The sequence below is a fragment of the Galleria mellonella genome, unplaced genomic scaffold (assembly GCF_026898425.1).
Source record: "Galleria mellonella isolate WM207_F2 unplaced genomic scaffold, CSIRO_AGI_GalMel_v1 utg21, whole genome shotgun sequence".
NCBI lineage: Eukaryota > Metazoa > Arthropoda > Insecta > Lepidoptera > Pyralidae > Galleria > Galleria mellonella.
Window position 1 is genome coordinate 661,581 of NW_026442037.1, and position 21,568 is coordinate 683,148.

Consider the following 21,568-nt stretch of genomic DNA (forward strand, 5'->3'; position numbering starts at 1 on the left):
ATGGAGCAATAAAAAAATGTAAAGTAGAATAAATAAATAAGATAATCAATTTATTTTGTTGTATTGGCAAGAAAGTCTTTACTCTTTTGCCAATACAACAAAATACATTGACTTTAGCATCTTTATGCTCGTATTATGTACGTACGTATCTTGAAACTCAAAATCATGTAGAGTGTAGATCGATGCCGGATACATTATGAAAAGTATTCTTTTGAAAAGATTTTTTTTTATTATGTTTATATGTGTATTTATGTATTTTATTACTATACAAATCACCGAGATATAGGATTTATCTCTACATTCATATCAGTATTTAACTGTCTACTGTTGAACATAAGCCTCCCGCTTGCGGGGTTTTGCCAGTATTTGTCATGCTTGGTAGACGGATTGGCAACCGCAGTTAGGCTTTAGAGATGTTTTAAGAAGGACGCTGCTGCCTATCCCACGCCCTCCCTTAGACGCCTCTTACTACACTCACGGAAAAGGAAGGGGTGGCCTATTTTATGCCTGGACCACATGGCAATCTTTACATAATTGCAAATATTTGTTAGTAGTTTAATTATTCGAAGTCGACAAGCTAAGTACTTATATTTGTATTATTTACACAAAGAGTAAGAGCCTCTTTTAACTTTATGTATTTGTGACGTTAAAGCGCAATTATTAGTCTAAAGAAATATGAATATTCAGTGCCAATTATGACGCTACTTTGACCATTAAAACTGTGTTATATTTTTAGCATTTGACAGTGAAATAGAAATAGGTACAATAGATATACAAGCGAGAATAGGTTATTTCTTTTTGATTAGTTTTCAGTTGATTTAAAAACAAAGAAAAACATATCTACAGTCTAACTGCGGTTGCCAATCCGCCTGCCAAGCGTGGCAACTACTGGCAAAACCTCCCAAGGGGAAGATTTATGTTCCACAGTGGACAAAGGCTGATATGATGAATACTATCGAAATTTTTAGTTAGTGAAATTATAAATTAAATAATAAAATATCGAGTTCGACATATCGACATCGTTGTAAGCTCTATGATCGTGAGCGAACTAAAGCTAATTTAAGAAGTCTTAAAAATAATAATCATTATTACTTATTATTATGTCATAACAGTGAATTATATATAAAGGTTCATTAATTTTCCTTCCTTACAAAAGATTATTTAAAATGCAAATACATAAATCTCGTTTGCTGAATGTTATTTTTGCAATTGTATTCACAGAGTTAAAGTAAAACAGGAAGAGTTATATTATAATCTATTTTTTTTGAGTGTTGTTGTAACTTGACCAACTGATCTTTTTATGTATTTTTATTTTTATATTATACTTTTCTATATTCTTTTTTTGTATATGTTTTCTTGATACCTTTTTTTAGTTAGTTTAAATAAAATAATTGTACAGTTTAAGTGACGTACGTTGGTTTTATTTTTCAATGCAGTCATGTTTATTTTTGTATTTTTTACTCTAAGCCTACACTCTTAGTGAACTTGGAGACTTTAATACTCAATTTTTTCATGCAAATTAGAATGGCAAACAAGCTGATGGTCTACCTAATAGGAAATGATTATCGTCGCCTATAAACGTGAACAATTAAATATCAAATATTAAAATAGATATTTGGAAGTGTTAAAAGTGATAACTATATTTTTCATTCAAAAACTACTAATACTCGTATAATACATGTACGTAAACTACTAATAAGTACTAATATAGCGTTTGTATCCAAAATATTCTTATTGGCCGATTACTTTGTGTCTTTATTATTATTTTTACTCTTCTAAAGTGGTATTTCTGTGAGTAAAACAGTTCAATATGACATGTAAACCATAATCTACTTCCATTTCTAGATTATCATTTATATTAAATATATTTATTTCTTTATTGAAATTGTATACATATTTGAAACACCATTTAAATTACCATGAGGTTTCTTACATTATTTAAAAAAATAGTGGAACTAAATCACAATTCAGATTTAAATTAATATAATTACTCACTCCGTTTTTTCTTATTAATAACAAAACGAACTAAAAAAGTATAACTACTTTTTTAGTTCGTTTTGTTTTACTAGTTAGAAAAAAAACGAATTTTTGAGTCCGTTTTGTTCTACTAGTGAACTAAATTGTAGAACAATACGGTATATCCGTATTGTTATCCGTATCATAAATAATACCAAATTAATTTAATGTCACTTCCAGTGATTGGATATATATATATTGGGGGCTCTCTTACGCAGGTGCGCTCAAACAAGGCGTGTGAAGGCTAAATTTTGTATGTGAATAGAATAAATAATGGGCCATTGCATTGATATGTACGATGTAAACAAACAGCAAAATTATCCGCTGAATTGAAAACATATGACATTCTATCTAGTTTGCAATCTTAACGACGTGTTTTATGTTGTGACTACAGATTTACGTATTTTAAAATCTATTTACGGATCTTATTTGCAGTGTTGCTAGATTGAGTAATTTTTTCGCAAATTAGGGTAAAGAAATGTTCGATTCGCGAAAGTTCAAGGAAATTCTTGGAAGAAATTTGAAGAAAATGGAAATGAGATTGGGGAAATTAGGGTATTTTTTTTATTTGGGTATTAATTTTAGTACTTGTAACCTCTGCATAAAATATATGATAAACGGTACATAACTGAAAAAGAAGAGGAGGGAAAAGTAGAAACAGAAGTAATGATTTTTTTTTCTTTTCATCGTTTATTTTGTGACATATTTCAGAACATAGTGATAAACGATATAACTTTTGTGATAAGGTAAAAATCTTGGAAATCATATCGATTTGAAGAACAAATATGGCAATCCTGGTCATTTATTTGTAGGCTATTCTCGTATTATATGTTTATAAAGGAGTCGGTAGGTAGGTAATGATAAAAAATGAGATTTTTTTTATAAAATAGGGGACAAACGACCATGCAACTCATCTAATGGTAAGGGATTTCTGTCACCTATATGCAATATCCGAATATTTGCAGGCGTGTTGATAGCTTTTTAGAAAAGATCAAGAAGGGGGGGGGGGTTATATTAGGAATAGGTAAGGAGAGAAGAATGGGCATCCAAACTCCTTTATTTACAATGCGGAACGCAATATCACTAAAAGAGTGACCACTTAATCCCGGTTTTCCGTAAGGGTGTGGACACACTTGATCGAACTGGTCCATGCTGTAAAAGTATAAAGGATTACAGCGTGGCTCTAATACTACAATATGTATATAGGAAGATGTGTTTAATTAGTAATTTACATACAACAAAAAATTTAAATGTAATTTTAATTGACATTTCTCTTCCGTCCCCTGTTTCTAAAGTAACTTATTAAAGTAATTTGAATCAAATTAATGTGAAAGGTATTTTCCGGATAATCGAATAGTTTGATAATCGATATTCGGATAATCGAGATTTTATTGTAATTTTATACTAGTAAATTAATATATACAGATAACGGGTAGTTGTGGAATATAAATTACTTCAGAATATTATCACATATGAAAAAGGAGTTTCCTTTTTCATATGTGATAATAGTAGCCATTTTAAATAGGTATCTATTCTATTTATATTCATAATAACTCATTAAGCGTGAAAGCAACATGTAACTAATTTGTTACTATACGATTAGCGTACACATTTGATTTGGTCAATCATTTAAGAGCACATTTTAGTCACCAAACCTCTGATTTATTGATTTAAACGTCAACATACTCGACGGAGTGATTAATAAAAATGCAAACAGACATTTAGATATGTCTGTATAGATCGAGAAACTACGTTGACCATTGCCCGTGTGTGATTTTAGAAACAAGTTTGCTGATTATTGGAAACAATTTTATAAATAGTGATTTACAAATGCGTGCGACCAAAATGACGTCGTCCCATTGTCGCAGTGTGACACCTCCTTTGTCGCGAGCGTCGTCGACCGATCTCGTGAGCACAGTGTCGCCTGATCTCTCGAGGCATCGGCCGCTGTCCCCGGATTTGTCGCTGAATTTCGCGCGGCATAGGCCCCTCAGCCCAGACGTGTTGGTGTACAGGCCGCTGTCCCCGGACTTCCCACGGCGCTCCCGCTCTCCCGCGAGGCCTCGGTCTCTTATGGAGTCGTTACTCGTCGCGAAGATGGAAGCGCTGAGTACGGGAAAGCTGGTTCGGACGGATTCGATGGACAGTTGTAGCAGCTTCGGATCCATGTCCTCACTGCCGAGTGATGTTTGCAGATGTGATGACTGCTTACTGGGGATCGTGGATTTTTACATGCCGAGTCCGGATGAGGGGAAGACACTGAAAAAGGTAAGTGTAATGTAGAGTTTCTCACGGATGACAGCTTTGTTTTCTATTTACTTTCTTAACCTTTTTAACTTTATTACCTAGATACTTAGGTAAATAAAAAGAAAGATAAATTTGTGTTTTACATTAGCTTTAATAAGCAATTGTTTATATTTTACATTATTGTACTTTTCGTGGGATGTCTATTTTTTTAAATATTTATTTTTATGCCTATATTACTCGCTGATTTGTATACGATACCTTTGTATACGATATAATTATTATTATCTGTATTATACTACACAGAAACTACACTAACATAATTTTTTAAATTTGTTGAGTTATTTTTGAATTTATCTGTAACACACAAAAAAATAAAATGGTTCCTCTTTAAAATATTAGTATAGATATGTATATGGTGTGTAAATAATTTATACAGAGTGGAAAAAAACATAAAATTTGCATTGTTTTACAAAGAGAATTGTAGTGAAATTTTACATTTTTTGTTAAATAGATCGAAAAAGGTTAGAAAATTTTGTGTCTTCTATACTAATACGACTTGGTAAGCTATTGTATGGTGATCTATTTATTTGAGAAATATTCGATTTCATTATTAAAACATTGCCTTATATACATTAGAATGTAATTATTATAATAATTATTGATACACAATCATAATTATTGTGTTTATAAACAAACACTGTAGTATTGTTTATATTTACATCATGTTTATTATTATGTCTAAGTAGGCAGATAGTAATTCTGTTAGATAGAGAATATTTATTATTGATAGAAACACATTACTATATAATAAGTATACGTATTAATAGTACTACCATAGATTTAATATTTATATAAACATATAATATCTATAAAATGAAATATATACCAGAGAAAGACTACAAAAGTATTTTGCTTGGGCACCTCTGTCTAATTCGTGTTTCTACCGTGAAGCAGTTGTTTGCATGGTTGCATTTCAGTTTGATGGGTGGGATATACCAGTTAATTTACTGGTACAGAGGAATAACACCTGAGTCCTCAAAAATGACAACGTATGAGGGGTATTATAAATGTTTACATAAAGAGCGAACGAATTTTTCTAACGAAAAATGTCTTAATTATGGGTTTATCTTAAAAAAAGGAGAAGGTTGTAAGTTCTTTTTGTTTTATTTTTTTAAATGTTTTTAGAATTCACCACGACACTTAATTCGGTTTTGTGGTAAAGATATTACGCAAACAGAATAGTTGGGAAAATATGTAATATTTATACAGTGTACATTTATATAAATCGTATATAACACTGAAGTAGATGCTATGTACTTTTTTAGTTTGTAAACAATGATGGTAAATTACTTGCTTCTACATGCCTACATATAATACGTATATCTAACAATTCTAGACTAAATTTATCTGTGGCTCCATCTGTGAGTATACATTAAACATTACACGACTAACAGCATTGATCTATAGTAGATTATGTATAGATCAGAGCATGCGGTAATGCCATTAAACTATCTGTAGTTTGTTCTACTATATATAGATGGCGCTCTTTATTTCTTTTTCCATTTATAGTTTAGCTTTGTATTTATTGTATAGTTTTTGGTAACTATTGGTGTTCGAAATTATTTAATTATTCATTATAATTATGTTATAGCTTGTGTTATCTACAATATATTAAAATTGCTTATATATGTGTTTTATAAACTAAAAATTTTAGATTCAATTCAAATTTAAATCTTAAAAATTTATTGTCCTCATAACTACACCAATTAACTTGAAATCTAATAATATTTAAGGATATTTTCGTCCTAAATTTTTTCAATTTATGCCTACAAAAAGTAAAAATTCTTTCGCACAGCTGATGATTCGTTATCTGAATTAAGCTTAACGAGTGGCTGTTTTCTACCGTCAGTACAGTGGGTAGGATTATGAGGAATTATCAGACCTGTGAGTTTTAGTGCCATTTGGATACGATATGACGTCATATGGACTTTATTGCATTTTGGACGATGCGATAAAGCTTTGACGCTTATATGACGTGATTTTTTTTTCGTTCACAATTTGATGGTTGGCAATTCCTAGCTGAACTAGATAGATGGATACTCTTTTTTGTTCTCTCTAAAAAACTATAGTAGAAAAACAAGAAAGAAATTATAAGAGAAGGTCACACTAAGAAAATAATGGGCGGTCTTGTCGCTAAAAGAGATCTTTTTTTTATACAACTTATAATGACAAACAAGCTGACGGCCCACCTGATGGAAAGTAGTAACCGTCGCCTATAGACATGAGCAGTACCATGGACATAACAGAGTATACTTATTCGCCCATGATACCCCCCATGTGTTGCCATTCCTGAGGGCTGTGAGAGAAACACAACCATGCAAACACAACTGCTTCACGGTTGAAACACGAATGGGACAGAGGTAACTAAGCAATCGACTTTTGTACAAAGTCTCTCTCTGGTAGGTAGGTATGTAATAACTACCGGTTTAACTTACGTGTATTTTAGTCAAGAAATTTAAAAAAAATGTATTATTAAAATATAATGTGTATGTGACAGACAGGCGTGACAGATATGTATGTACGAGTATGTATGTATATTGTGTATTTATGAAACTTTTACCAACAAAATCTACTTGTTTTTCGTTACATATCTGGTCCTATAGTTATAGGTTTGTATTGTTATTTTTGTCATTTTTTTGGATATCTTTGATGGCAATAGCGTAAAGATTTTTTTTTAATAAATGATAATGGAATGGTAACCCCGCTTGGGCTAACGGTATACGCTGGCGGGACATCAGTGAGAGATGACAGGTAAGAATAAAATGGCAGGCCAGTTAGCTCATCCTGATGAATACACCTGGAATTCAGCATGATGGTTTCCAGGAGGTACCACGAGGAGATTGCCTTGACAGAGTATACTGCTAGCAATGGGACTGGTAGTCCGTATTACTAACAATACCTTGTCCCCTTGATGACCATTTAGCATACAGCCTCAACATCCAATGTTCTTCGATTTAGATCCTTACATATTTTTTTCTATTTAAAAGTTTCCTTTTGTCGGGGCATCTAATGCATATATTCTCTTGCAACAAAGTCTATTCCATGTTAGACCATGTCTGACCTTCTTATGTGACGTGACACCTGGTCTTTCCTTAATCTGTTCTATGAAGTTACGTACACCTTTATATAGAAATTTAATTTTATAAGTTCTTTTGTGTGTTTTAGTCTAGACGTTTTCTATATTATAATATGTGTTTATTTATAAATTAGAGTATTTGTATATGTACATTGCTTATTTTGTATTTACATTATAAGTTCAATCAGCTATTAACTGTCCACTGTCCACTGTTGGCATCTGCAGTTTAAGAGAGACGCTGCTGCCCATTCCTTCACCATAGTCACCCAGTTATTTGACTCGAGTGACGGTGGTAGGCTTATCCTCTGCCACGGTGGATTTACATAATGCTTGGTAAAATGTGGGCATGTTGAACAAAACGTTTCCTAAATTTGCAAATGCCTCTGACTATCCCATCACGGTTCACATTAGTGATTATATTTTTTTATTTTTAATCTAATTCTGTCTTCATAAATTAAGCATAGAAACCGTCAGCGTTGACGTCGACAAGGATTGTTTTGTTTTAATTAAACATTTTTATTAGCTTACAATAATTTATTAGAATTGTAAATAGTTATTTGTGTTGATGTCTGATTGACGTCAGAGATCGTATCAGGACGTCTGTATTGGTGTACTAGTCTGTCTAAATGCTCGAACGACATTCCTATCGCGACCACGTACAGTCAAATTAACATTGTTTTGGGGTTCCCTATGTAGATTGTATATTAAAGGTTTTTAATTGATTTCGAAAGTAGACAAGTCTCAATTAAATTGTATTTTTTGTTTATTTATTTGTAACAGGAAAAGCAAAACTTATTTACGTAAAAATAACGACAATTTAACAACAGTGAAGCTAATTACAGGTTTTCACCAATAAACATAGTATACAAAATTTGACAAAGCTCTCATAAGACAAATAAAAGAAAAGAATAAATTAAAAGGCCGGCAGCACACCTGCAATGCCGCTGGTGTTGTGGGTGATCATGGGCGGCGGTAGTCACTTACCATCAGGTGAGCCGCATGCTCGTTTGCCCCCTGAGTTGTAAAAAAAAGACAAATAACTCAAAAAAGTATAGGCTTATTTATGCGAAGTATTCATATAAGTACCTGTATTTAGGTTGCTTGTAAGAGATTGTATATGCACTTTTGTATATGCACATTCTGTACAAATACTCCATGTATATGTTACTGTAAAAGTCTGTACATTTGTAAATTTTAAGTTTTACCAGTAATTCTTAGGATTTACCAATATGAGTTAGTAAATGTGAGGATTTTATAAAAAAAATTGTCATGAGTGATAGTGATGCGAGCACGAGCCTGACTGCGTGCTTCGGCCTGCTGAGTGTGAGCTGTATTGCTCGCGGCATCGTCATAGATAAGAAAATGGTGTTCGGAACTCTTCGTGTATGAACGGCTGGTCTCCATGGTCTTCCTCTTCGTCTGCCATGTTATTGCCACTAGTTATGTTGTTAAGCTGTCATGTATATACAGTGCTCACAGTATTGCCCTTCAACTCGACATTTTCAGAATTGATCGTGGATGAAACGCAGAGAAGTAGCACCCAGGCACTTGGAAGTATCCATCCTTGGTCTCTATTAAAATTTGAACGGCGACTTATTTCAATAGCCTCTTTTATTTTTCGATGAACTCAGTATTTCTCACGTGCTAATACTTTTGCCTTGTTAAAGCGTATGAAATGAGAAGTGTCCTGATTACACGAATGCTCCGCCACTGCACATTGTATTTTCAATAGTATTTTTGTCTTTATATCGTAGCAGTTTTTATCAAATAATTAGTATCGAATTCTGAATAGTTCAAATTTAGTTATATAAGTATATTTTACTTTGTATATTTAATTAATTGACGTGATAAGACAATTATAGCCTACGAGTAGGTATAATAGTCATATAAAAAATAAACGTTCAAAAACATGTTCTTGTCGTTTACTCAGTAATTTATTTAATAACTGTCAATTACGTCTGTTTCCCTAATTGTTTAAAATGTTGTTTTAGTTTGCAAATTAATATTCATTAGATTTTATAATTTCTTATTTTATAATTCATATAGAGTTTAAGAAAAAAAGAAAGACCAATTTACAAAGGAAATACAATGTATTAAATAATAAATTTTACCATCGTATTTCTCACCATCTCATTTTTTTGGCGCGTGGCTTGCTACAACTGCTCGTGCATTCCGTTCATTTGGGGGCATCCATTAATTACGTGAGCTCAGAATGGGGGGGGGGGAGGGTCTAATGAATTCTCACCAAATCTCATTTAAACCGAGGGGGGGATAATCAAAAATCTCACGTCAACTTCAAAAAATATAAAATATTAAAGATATTACTAAAATATTGAAGATAAACGTAGACGTTTTCAGTGATTGTCTTCCTGCACTACTAGAAATCCCAGATGATATGTGTCCAATTATTTCGATTGAAAAAATACACGAGTCTCCATGGATTGAGTAAAAATTTAAAAGAAAGTGTTGTTTTTATGTTTTTACTTTGAATTTTATTTAATTTAAATAAATAAATTATAGTATACCTGAACGATTTATTATTTTCCCAAATAATAAATATAAATTAAGGTTAAAATATTTTTTCCGTCAATCTCACGTAAGGGTAGGGGGAGTCAAGGCAAATCTCACTAAATCTCACCTAAGGAGGGGGGGAGTAGTCTAAACTGATCGAAAAAGAGCTCACGTAATTAATGGATGCCCCCTTTCTACCTTATACATCTAGGTTGTGGAATGAGCTCCTGTATTCAGTTTTTCCCTTACAATATAATATGGGATATTTAAAAAATCATGTGTGTAAATATTTAAATGCACAAGCATGCAACTCCTCGTGTGTTGCAGCTGTTCATGGGCAATGGTAGCCGCGTTCCATCAGGTGGACTTTCTGATCGTTTGCCTCCCTAAGAATGAAAAAAATATATAAATACTTATTATAGAGAAATGAAATTAAGTTATTAATTCTGAAGTAAATAAATTAGCTTCACTGATCAGTAAAAATAATTCGTTTGTTTCGGAAACCTTATCATTCTTTTTTGACATAATATTGCAAGGGATGTCAAGTGACGTATGACTTAAAAATTAAATGAAAATATTGTTGCTGAAGTAAACTACATATTAAATTATTGTTTAATTATTTCTCTGATTATCTGCGCAATTTTTTTACATTTTTCATGATAGTATACAATGACTGACCTAAAAATTGAAAATCTTCTCTTATGTAATATCGTAAAGTCTTCGAAGTATTTGACTTGAAGTAATAACTGATGTGGGCAAGTCTATTATTACGAAGTAACAATAGTCTACAAAATAAATCTGACTGCCATCTGGAATTACGATCACGATTAAGTTCTTCTTTTAATAAATAATGGGCCAAATGTAGCCTCAACTAATTATAAATTACGCACGTGACGTGTTAGGGTCTAACGAACTGACGTATATGAACGTTAACATTGACCTCACTAGGAACCTCCTGTAGCTTCTAGTGTCTGTTTTGGGAAATAGAATCCTAAAGGTTTCAGTTTAAGGGTTAATTTTCTTCGTATTAAGTAATTTATTAAAACTGTTACAATGCAATGAAATGACGTCACCGGACGTGCTTTGGTTGTCACCGAGTTTTCGTGCGTCATATGTACGTCATTCCTTTCTCTAAAAAAACTTTCTCGTACCATTTTTGAATACTGACAACTCATTCCAGTGATTGAAGGGTTATGTTTTGAATGACAACTTTTTTTTTTATTAAAAAACAGAGTGACAGAACCAAACGGTATTTAAATAGTAATTTACAAATAAGCAATTAATATTTATCAACATCTAAGTGTCCGTAACGAGATGATGAAATAAGTAGTAGAATTACAATGTTTTGAATTAATTAGCAATATTTTAAGTAATTGGAGGTAATTTTCAAGTACGTTATTATAAAATTGGTTATCCTGACTCACTGTTAACACATAGCCAAAACTTTTAAGCCTAGAAAGTTTAAATTTCGAACATAGATTTATTTTATAATGTACATATGTGCATCACGGGCAATAGCTAGTTAGATGTGTAATCTAAAAAACACAATTAAAAGTAAGTTGTGTATTAAAAAAGTTTCAATATACATTTTTTTTTATATGGATGATAATGGAATGGTAACACCACCCGCGCTATCGGTATACACCGGCGGGACACCAGTGAAGAATGATAGGTGAGGATGAAGTAGGTCAGTTAGCCTATCGTGACGAATTCAACAAGAATTGTTCACGATGGTTTCCAGGGGGAACCACGTGGAGGTCGACTTAATAAGGTATATTGCTAGCAATGGGGCTGTCAAACTCCATTGCTAACAATCCTTTTCCCCCTCAATATACATATTTGACTATATTTTATGTACTAAAAAAATGTACAAATCAATTTAATCGGACCTTTTCCAATTATTATTTTTTTTTGTTTAAAAGAAGTCAGTGATTTCGTAAAAGAATAAATCAGTGTTTAAAAATTTGTAATTATCTACAACAAGTATCATAAAAGCTAATTTGCCGCCAAAACGGAACTGACAATTATTCGGTGCGAGTTATTACCCATTTAGTGTATTCTTCTTGAAAGAAACAGGACTTAAAACAGGCCCGCGTTTATAATTCACCGGAAAGGTATGATAATTGTAAAGATTGCAATAATGGCTATAAATTGGCGCCTGTTATTAAAAAAACGGCGATGGAATTCCGATAAAATTGGTCCCTTTATGAGGGAACTTAACGGTTCAAATTAAATATACCGTATATTAAGTATCAGTTACAAATTGGACAAAAATAACGATGGAGCAAAAGTACTTACGTCGACTATCAGATGAAAATTTGGAATGATACAGATTTCGCCCGAGAATAATTGATTTTTATTCATTCTAAACATCTAATTATATACTTTTCTCAAGTTCCATAATCATACCAATTGTCTGATCCTTAAGAATAGAATATGCCAAATATATCACTGTTTGGAGGCACAAACCAGAACAATCAGGGTTCGAATCAATTTAGAAAAGTAAATTTGCTAATAGGCTTGACCGAAAATTGAATCTTGGACTTAAAAATAAGATGTAAGGATATAGTGTAATGTGTCTAAAGATGACATTGAGGACAGAGTCTAGTGGTGATGAAACGTCAGAAACTGTTGACTTCATCATCATAAAATGGAATACATAATTAGAAACAAAGAGAATGCAAAATCTATTGATAAGAGGCACACCTACGAAATTAAATAATTTAATTATAGTCAAACGTCGAAATATATAAAATAAAAAATATATCATTCATGATTGCTTATAACCATCATCATTACATATATCAGCCTTTAACTGTCTATTAATGAACATAAGCCTACCCTGGGATGCGGGGGGAGGGGATAAGTCAGTAGTTGCCACGCTTCGCATTTATACTTTGGAGATGTTTTAAGAGGGACGCTGCTGCCCATCTCTCGCCCTCCCTTAGTTGACTCTTACGATATCCACAGGAAAAGAAAAGGTGGTCTATGCTATGCCGGACCACACGGCACGACAGAACTGCTCAACTTACGTGAAATATGAAGTTTCAAAAATTTACCACTTCGAGCTATATTTTTCGGTGAAAGTTGTTTGGTTTCAAAATTTGGTATATACCCTTTTATTTACACCTGTATACCTACATAGTACTTGTTTGTATAACACAAGGTTATTATCATAAGGTAACTATAATAACACACAAGTTACGTGCGTCAATCGTTTAGCGCAGTGCCGCTAAACTTTTGAACTAAATACAGTGTTTATGTTTATTTATCTATGTTCAGAAAGAAGACGCCTCCTGCGTAGTCTTGTGTAGGTATAGGGTTGCCAGATTGGGCATTTTTTCGCAATTTTGGCTAAAAATGTTATTTTATGTAATTTGAAAAAAAAAAAAAAGAATGAAATTCTTGGAGAAAAGTGATGGGCTTAAAAAAATTAAGTAAATTTTTTTACAGTTTTCGTACATTTAAACAGTATATTGTTATACGAATACAATAGGATATACGATATGAATTCAATACTTCGTTGCCTCTTCAATTGCTATAAAAATATCTTAAACAACGCACCCTTCTTATTATATTTTTTAGTCTTTCAAGACCTCACTATAAATTTAGTTTAAAAACATATTTGTGTGGGTAGCTATTCTTCGTATATACAAATAGCTAGTTTGTTTGGATAATAAACGAAAGTTACAATAAAGAAACGCCATTAATCGTTGTTTAATAAATGGTATTCTATACGTGCATGAATTCAGTGCTGGTTAAAATAGAACACCAAAGTGCTATTCTTCAGCAAATACTGTTAAGAGATCAGATTTATATATACTTACGATTTATTGATATCAGATATATTCAGATATATCGTATATTCGATACCAATATCGATGTTTTGCCAATATAGCACATCTCTATTATTATTAAGGATGGTCATGATCATTATGTGACCTGTTGATCTTAGAACACTTAAATATGTATGTAGGTACATACATGTTCATAATATTACGTCAAAACGTTAGATGTCAAATGAAAATGATATACGTGTATTGTTGAGAAAAATTAGATATGCGATTGGCTTGAATTATAATTGTTTACGTTCTTATTAAACGGCAAGTGACAGCTGTCAAAATTAAACGTCAATTTTATATCCTGTTGTATCCGTAACACTTTGACCTCTTTAAAGTGCGTCATACACGTCTCTCTGATTTTGAATTTATACATTAATATTCATATTTATTGTGTAATGGCTATTTTTTTGCTTTGTTTGCTAAATTTGTTGCGCACAAAAATAAAATTATTCAAAGTCAAATACTATCTACGTATTTAGATATGCATTTTTTTTTAATTTAGCAGAAAAATATTTTGATTTCACAAGTTTTGTACTGAATTAATTGTTATTTATATGTTGATTACGGACTCAAAAATAATTTTCATAAATTACTACTTTTCTATTGAATTATGGGTATATTAAGTCCTATTAGTTTAAATTTCAAGTACAAATATAGATATAAAATTTAATAATATGTATATATAGATGGATACTCTTTATTGTTTCCTCCAAAATATTATATATTAGCCATATAAACTTCTTCATGACAACACCAAATGATCAGACCCATCGCCATGCGCATCCAGGACTTGCCTGCTGTTCTTGTTATATCGTCAGCCCAGCATGTCTCCTCACTTATCTTCGCCTAATTGTTCATCTCCATTTTGTGATCTTATAGTTCAGACGTCTATCATCACATTTGCTCATGTAATCTGAATTTGAGTCCAGTGCGCCTTCGAATTTCTATGTTTAATATATGGTTAATAAGCGAGATAGCCAACATAGTCCTTTCCATCGGTCTTTATGTAACTTGGCTGCTTTCTGCACAAGTTCAGTTGTGAGAGTCTTAAATCTCTGCTCCATAGGTCATCACAGGTAGAATGCACAGTTCACACGCGTCTTTTGAGGGAGATTGGTACTCTTTAGTACATCTGTGAGTTTTCTAAAAGCTGCTCATCGAGCTGGATCCATTTCTCAATCTCCCGTATATGTTTTCCCCTTCGAGTGTTACAGTTTGACCTAAATACACAAATCAAATACAAATACCCAAATAATTTGACGATATTGCATAACTTTGCCGGATACTTCTTTCAACATGAACTGGCTTATTAATCGCGTAGTGCTGAATATGGAGGATTGCATTTAGTGTTTACTGAACATGTTTGTATTGCTTTAAATATTGTTCGATCTTCGAATGTATTAAATGCCTGTTCGTAATCTACGAAGGCATAACTCCTGACAGTATTCAATGCTTTTTTATTTTAGGTATGTGAAAAATTGTATTGAATCACGATTTTTATTGGGATTTTTTAAGTATATGCTAATAATGCGTACCTAACATGTCTATAACGGGGGGGGGGGGGGGAGGGAGGAATTGCTAGCAATATGAGATCTATCAGGTCGACTGTCACGCAGTTCCTGTTAATTCTTGTGGAATTTATGATAAAGATTTAACTGTCCTGCTTTCATCCTCGTCTATCAAAACTTGGTACCCCGCCAGCGTCTACAGATAGCATAGATGGCGTTACTATTCCGGTATCCTCATTAAAAAAAAAACGCATCTATAACTGGTTTTGAACCGATTTCAATAAGAAGAAGGTTCTCAATTCAGTTGTATATTTTTATGTTTGTTATTTCATAACTTCGTCAGATTAATTGAGAAAATTATTTGACTTTATCTGAAAGGATATACTTACAGGTTGATTTTGTTTAAAAATTTTATCAAAATTAGTTTAGTAGTTTAGTTTTTAAATCAAAATAACTGATTTTACCACGATTGAAGTTGTCGATTTTTTGTAAGACACAATTGTATTATTTTTTTCCATTTATTGTTTATACGTGCGTAAATTACGTATATTCATATTAAGTTACATGTGTTTCGTAATAGATAAATAGAAGAATGCTGTAATGTACTTCAAGGTTGTTTACTTGTTAGGCATATTGCTTAGTGTGTCGATTTGCTATACATATTAAATACTAGCTGACCCAGCAAACCTTGTTTTGCTCTCTACTACCACATATCAGCTCCATTTTTTATTATCGAGGAAAAAATATTTTACCTCTCAAACAATATACGTTAATAAAATTGCATTAAAATCGGTTAAGCGGTTTCAGAGTTTAGCGTGAACGAACGTCGTGACATAGTTTTTTTTATGTAGTAAGATTAACTATTTTATGTACACACGTTCATTATTTATAACTCGACTAGTAATCGTTGACGTCAGCATACAGATAAGTTAGGAGCCCTCGCAAACAATAGCTGTAATTAACAGCTTATTATTAGCTTTAGTTGCCGCTATCGCTATTATCTTTCAGATCGGTTGGGAATAGTTCATTTGCGGTCGTAACAACCTCACTTAGCTGACTTTGGCGGCGTACGCGCAGTATACTAAATGGGCGCGCAGTCGACGCCCGCGTCGCTTCGACCAACGCGCGACGTGCTCCGATTCGATATATTCTAATTATTAAAATGTTGCTCCCTTCCAAGCAGCCCCCAGTGTAGTGAATAGGTGTAAAAATGCCCGAGTGTACTGACCAGTTTACGTTCACGATACCGATCATTCGTTACACTATGGAGCCAGAAGACTTATCTGCGACAGGGGAGCGGCAACAGCCGCTGTCGAAAAAGATGTCTCTACTTACACCCGTCAAAATAGAGACGCCAGACAGTGGCAGGAGAATGTCGGAACCGACAAAATATTATATACCCCCGCAGTGCAATAACAGGTTGTCACCAAGAACCGCCAGAAAAAAAGATTCGAGGAGGAACTCGAAATCGGATGTAAAGGATGACTCTCCACCTAAAGAAACTTTTGGTCCTAAGCCGTGTAATTGTGAAGATTGCAGGGCATCGAGTCCACTGCCTCCGGGATATGGTCCACAAACGTTGTCTCCTGGTTACGATCAGATGAAACGTTCACTATTGGAAGTGCCGTGGAACGAGGATTACACTGAAGCGTCCAGTGATGATCTTAGTTCAGAGTGGGACTCTGATGTTCCTGAACCACCACCTCCAATACCGAAGGTATTATTTTATTTATCCATCAATTGATTTTGAAATTTTCAGTTTATTATTCTATCAGCATAAGGAATTGCCAACAAATTGTGATGAAAACACTCGAGATATGACTTGCATAGAAATAGTATTCTTTTAAATTTGTCGAGTAAACTGACTTTACTTATTCATACTATAAATAACCACAGTCAGTGAGCAATTAGGCATGTACCAGGAGAAAGTTAAGACTATGGCAAAATAACTACTAATACTCGTTTACCCACATAAAAATGAAAGTAATTACTCAATTAACACACAGACCTTGGTGTTAACGTTCCTTGACACAACAACTTATTAATTTCTCTCCACTTTTTTTTTCAAACATTGCAAATATAGCGATATTTAGTCGACCACGCTTGTCACCAATAAGAATAGCCATTTATATCACAATGATGTTATTCAAATGTAAATACATATATACAAAAGGCATATTGATACAATCCAAACATATGACGCAGAAAATAACAAATGTTTCTTTTATTAATTTATAATACCACTGTATAATAGATTACTGTAGATGCCCATTTATTTTTGAGTAAAATTGTTAGGTTTCAATTTATGTTTACTGCTAGTATTACAGACAACTTACTCTATCAATGTAAACCTGTTTGCTGCTAATTTACAAGCGCTAACATTTTCTAGCGATTTAATAATGCAATTACTATTCTATTATTTATTATATCGGGCTTGATTGATTGCGATAGCGATCTGTTAAAGCAACGAAGCAATATGCTTGATTTCATTTTGCACCGTATCATGCGTTGATCGATTTTATTGAAAATTGCTATTGCATAGACAATAATAAATAATGCAGAAACTGGAATTGAAAATAATAAATCACGACAGCACGCAAAATGAATTAGTTCATGAGATTGATTGCATGATAACATCAGTGTACATTATAATAGCGGATATAACTTATGGGACATTATTTGAAAAGTCATCATTATCAGACTGCTGTCGTCCACTGTTAGACTTGTATATGAAATTTCGTATGTCAAATGTCTCAGTCGTAATAGCATCTTGAATTACTCCAAATAAGAAAAGTGTTACCTTCTTAATATATAATATAGGTCAATTAGTTGCCTTTATCTCTGTATTTATTCAGTTTTCAATAAATAGTTCAGTTTAGTTGATTTTATTAAACTGCATATCTAAATGAAGGTACATAGTTCTTGACGATCTTGTTATAAATGCAGTTATTTATTATAATACGAATGATAATGCATTATTTATAGGCAACCTTAATGATAAGAATGAAGGATATTTGAGATTTATATAAACAAACATTTACACGTTTATTACATTAATATATGTGACTGTAATAAAAGTAAGCCATACGCTGGACAGATGACAGATATATTTCAATATAAAAAGAATCCAAGAGCATTTTTAAACAAACATCGCTAATTTATGCCAAAGATTTAAAACGGACTAAAACAAAGAACTAAAAGAAGAAAACAGAAAACAGTAAAATTTGTAGCCATAAAAGAAATAAAATTTTAGTACAGAAAAAAATCAATAAAATAAAAATCCTCGTACTACAATTAGCTGTTATATTGAATAGTTCAGGAACTGTTTTAAAAAAAAGGGGCATAGAACATGAATAAAGAGTTAGAATATAATATATCTTGAAATAGACACGTTTATATTGAAAGAATAAAAGAAAGAATGCTAATATTGCATTTAGCGCATTTACCATATATCAAACATAAACTGTACGAGTGGACGAAGAAAAAGGATTCATACGCTTGTTCCAATTCCTTATTTGAAGACAAAAAATACTTATAATAGGTTTTATATTGTTGATTAAACATTATACTAAGGCAAAGTACACATTAGACGGTTACCTGATAAACTCAGAACCAACAGATAAGAAAGGGCCAAATCTATCTTTCATTCATTCTTAACTAAATAAGCTTTCTGTCCAATACTTAATGCAAGAACAAACCTTTACAGAGTTAGCGGTTTGACTATGGTTTTCTGCAAGACGAACATTTTCTGTCAGTTCAGAAATACGACTATTTATTGCAAGTTAAATTGAAAGAATGTAAAAGTAGAGACATTATTAAGATTGTAAGGAAGTATTTCATACGGTTTAAATTTTCATATAATTTTTCTTGTTGTGTGGTTTGACTACTTGTCTGAGTGTTTATCAAAAAAGCACTTTATTAATTATGACATAGTTATTAAATTGATTTTGTTGTGCAAAACATAATTCAAGAGATTGATACAGATAGACACGAAATAAAGTAGACAATAAATGGAGAAAACTTACAAATAAATTGAAAACTATAAACATGAAGGACTACATACACTATAAAAACAAAGACAACCTGCGACATATGTAAAATGTTTAAAAATATTAATTTATAATCTAGCTAACTAATTATAATATTGTGGGCACTAAAAGTAATTTGACTTTGACCCAAATAAAATCATCGATACCAAGTTGAAAAAAAAATAAATGTTCATAAAATTATTTATAGGCTATTATCAATTCATATATGGACGTTGTTATTTTACCATGGATTTTTAAATAACGTTTAATAATAACTTTTGGTGGTTTTAAACATATTTGATAGAACTGGTTAACTGGACACAAAAAAACTGGATTTCTATTACACTACGGTCTTCTATTTGCGTCATTTGGTTTTGCATAAAGTAACTAATTATAGGTTCAAATATTTTGCCGCTGTTATCGTTTGATGTCATGTAGTAATATTAGGCATCGGTTGAGAATAGTAATTTGGTTTGGATGGGTGATCGTGAGACAATCTGAGTTTTTTCATGCTCTGCAGAACAATATTTGTATTGCGTCGTAGCCAGTAATGACAAATCTACCAATGTTGTAATGCAGGGAACGTTAAGCACATATGGATATATGTGCTTAACGTTCCATCTATTCTTACCGAGCACTTCGCTTCATCGTAAACAGCTAAGGAGTGGAACTGTCTTCCAGCGTCTATATCCAGATCACTTTAACATGGGGTTTTTCAAAGCTAGAGTGAAAAGGTATTATTTGAGTTATCATGTAACACTTTAGACCTTATCGTCACTTAAGAACAAGTGAGATTGTAGTTAAACGCGCTCAAATTTAATATAAAAGAGTCATTAATATCGACGAGGCTCATGATTTTAAAAGAAACAAAGTCATGATCAAATTCAGCGTGCTGATCAATCTTTTTTGGCACTCACGTAAGATGATGCATCTAAGCTGACCACCAAAAATCATTTGAACTATAATAATTTTGTAATCTTATGAGGAAAAAGGTAATTTTATAATTAACTAGCAATCCGCCCCGGCTTCACACGGGTGCACATAACATGACATCACATTAGAAACGTTTAAAATTTATCAGTGTTTCTCTACAATATTATGCATGTATTGTACATATAAACCTTCCTCTTGAATCACTCTATCTACTAAAATAATCCGCTTCAATCCGTTGCGTAGTTTTAAAGTTTTAAGCATACATAGGGATGGACAGACAGCGACAGCGACTTTGTTATATACTATGTAGTGATTAGCGATCCGACCCGTCATCGCGCGGGTTGATAGATTTTTTTAAACTAATATATAGATTTTGAAAATAATATATATATATATATATATATATATATATATATATATATATATATATATATATATATATATATATATATATATATATATATATTATATGAGTAGTATATAAAAAAAAAACATCACTGGGAATTTGTTGTTATGATAATTACTCTAATTTAGCTCATGAACGGTGAAGTGTGCGATAAAAACAACTGATAATATTTTTTTCCAACTTACAATGGTAAACAAGCTTACGGCCCAACTGTTGGAAAGTGGTAACCATCACCTATAGACATGAGCAGTCAGATCATGGATATAACAGAGTATTCTGTTTCGCCAATGATACCCCCATACCATCATTATAATTAATACACAATACAAGAAGTCAGATTTCTTGCATAATTATTAGAGAAATTTTATGGTTTTTTTTATACGTCTGAGGTGGCAAACAAGCATACGGCCCACCTGATGGTAAGCGGTTACCGTAGCCTATGAACGCCTGTAATACCAGAGGTAATACGCGCGCGTTGCCGACCCTGAAGAAACCTCTTTACCTCCCTTATGAAGAACCCCATGCTGTAGTCTCTTGGGAAAACTTCGGCAGGGAGGTCATTCCATAACCTGAGTGTTCGTGGGAGAAAACATTTTTGAAACAGCGTTGTACGCGACCATTTAGGCTGTAGGGTATGAGGGTGAACTCCCAGTCGATGGAGCCATAAGAAATATTTTATGAATTCTCAACTTGATTACGTTGACGAGTACCATTTTAAGGAAACAAGAGACGTAACGGCACATCACTAGTTATATGAGATGACGTAATTAAACACTAATCTCATATATTAGCGATACCAGTTTTTGTTTTGATTTGTTTTTGTCTAAAACCAGTTTAATATGCATAATGTTTTTCATATTAGAACGTTACAAAGATATGACCATAGATTGTAATGTTATATAGAGGTAAAATTTATTTCTTTGTATATAGGAGTTATTATT

The 21,568-nt window shown here is 32.5% G+C and overlaps 1 protein-coding gene across 4 annotated transcripts in view; it reads left to right on the forward strand.

Moving 5' to 3' along the window:
• Positions 1–21,568, forward strand: part of LOC113512951 (inositol-trisphosphate 3-kinase B) — a 186,446-nt gene that overhangs the window by 105,768 nt on the left and 59,110 nt on the right. For 2 of the 4 annotated variants that reach the window (XM_031910956.2, XM_026896924.3), the window contains exon 2: positions 3,797–4,284. The exons of 1 other annotated variant lie outside the window; for it this stretch is intronic. In XM_031910956.2, coding sequence (XP_031766816.1) covers positions 3,847–4,284 — 438 coding nt within the window. In that variant the 5' untranslated portion in view covers positions 3,797–3,846. Of the gene's footprint in view, positions 1–3,796; positions 4,285–16,297; positions 16,978–21,568 lie in introns of those variants that run through there. One more of the 4 variants, XM_026896923.3, reaches the window with a different exon arrangement.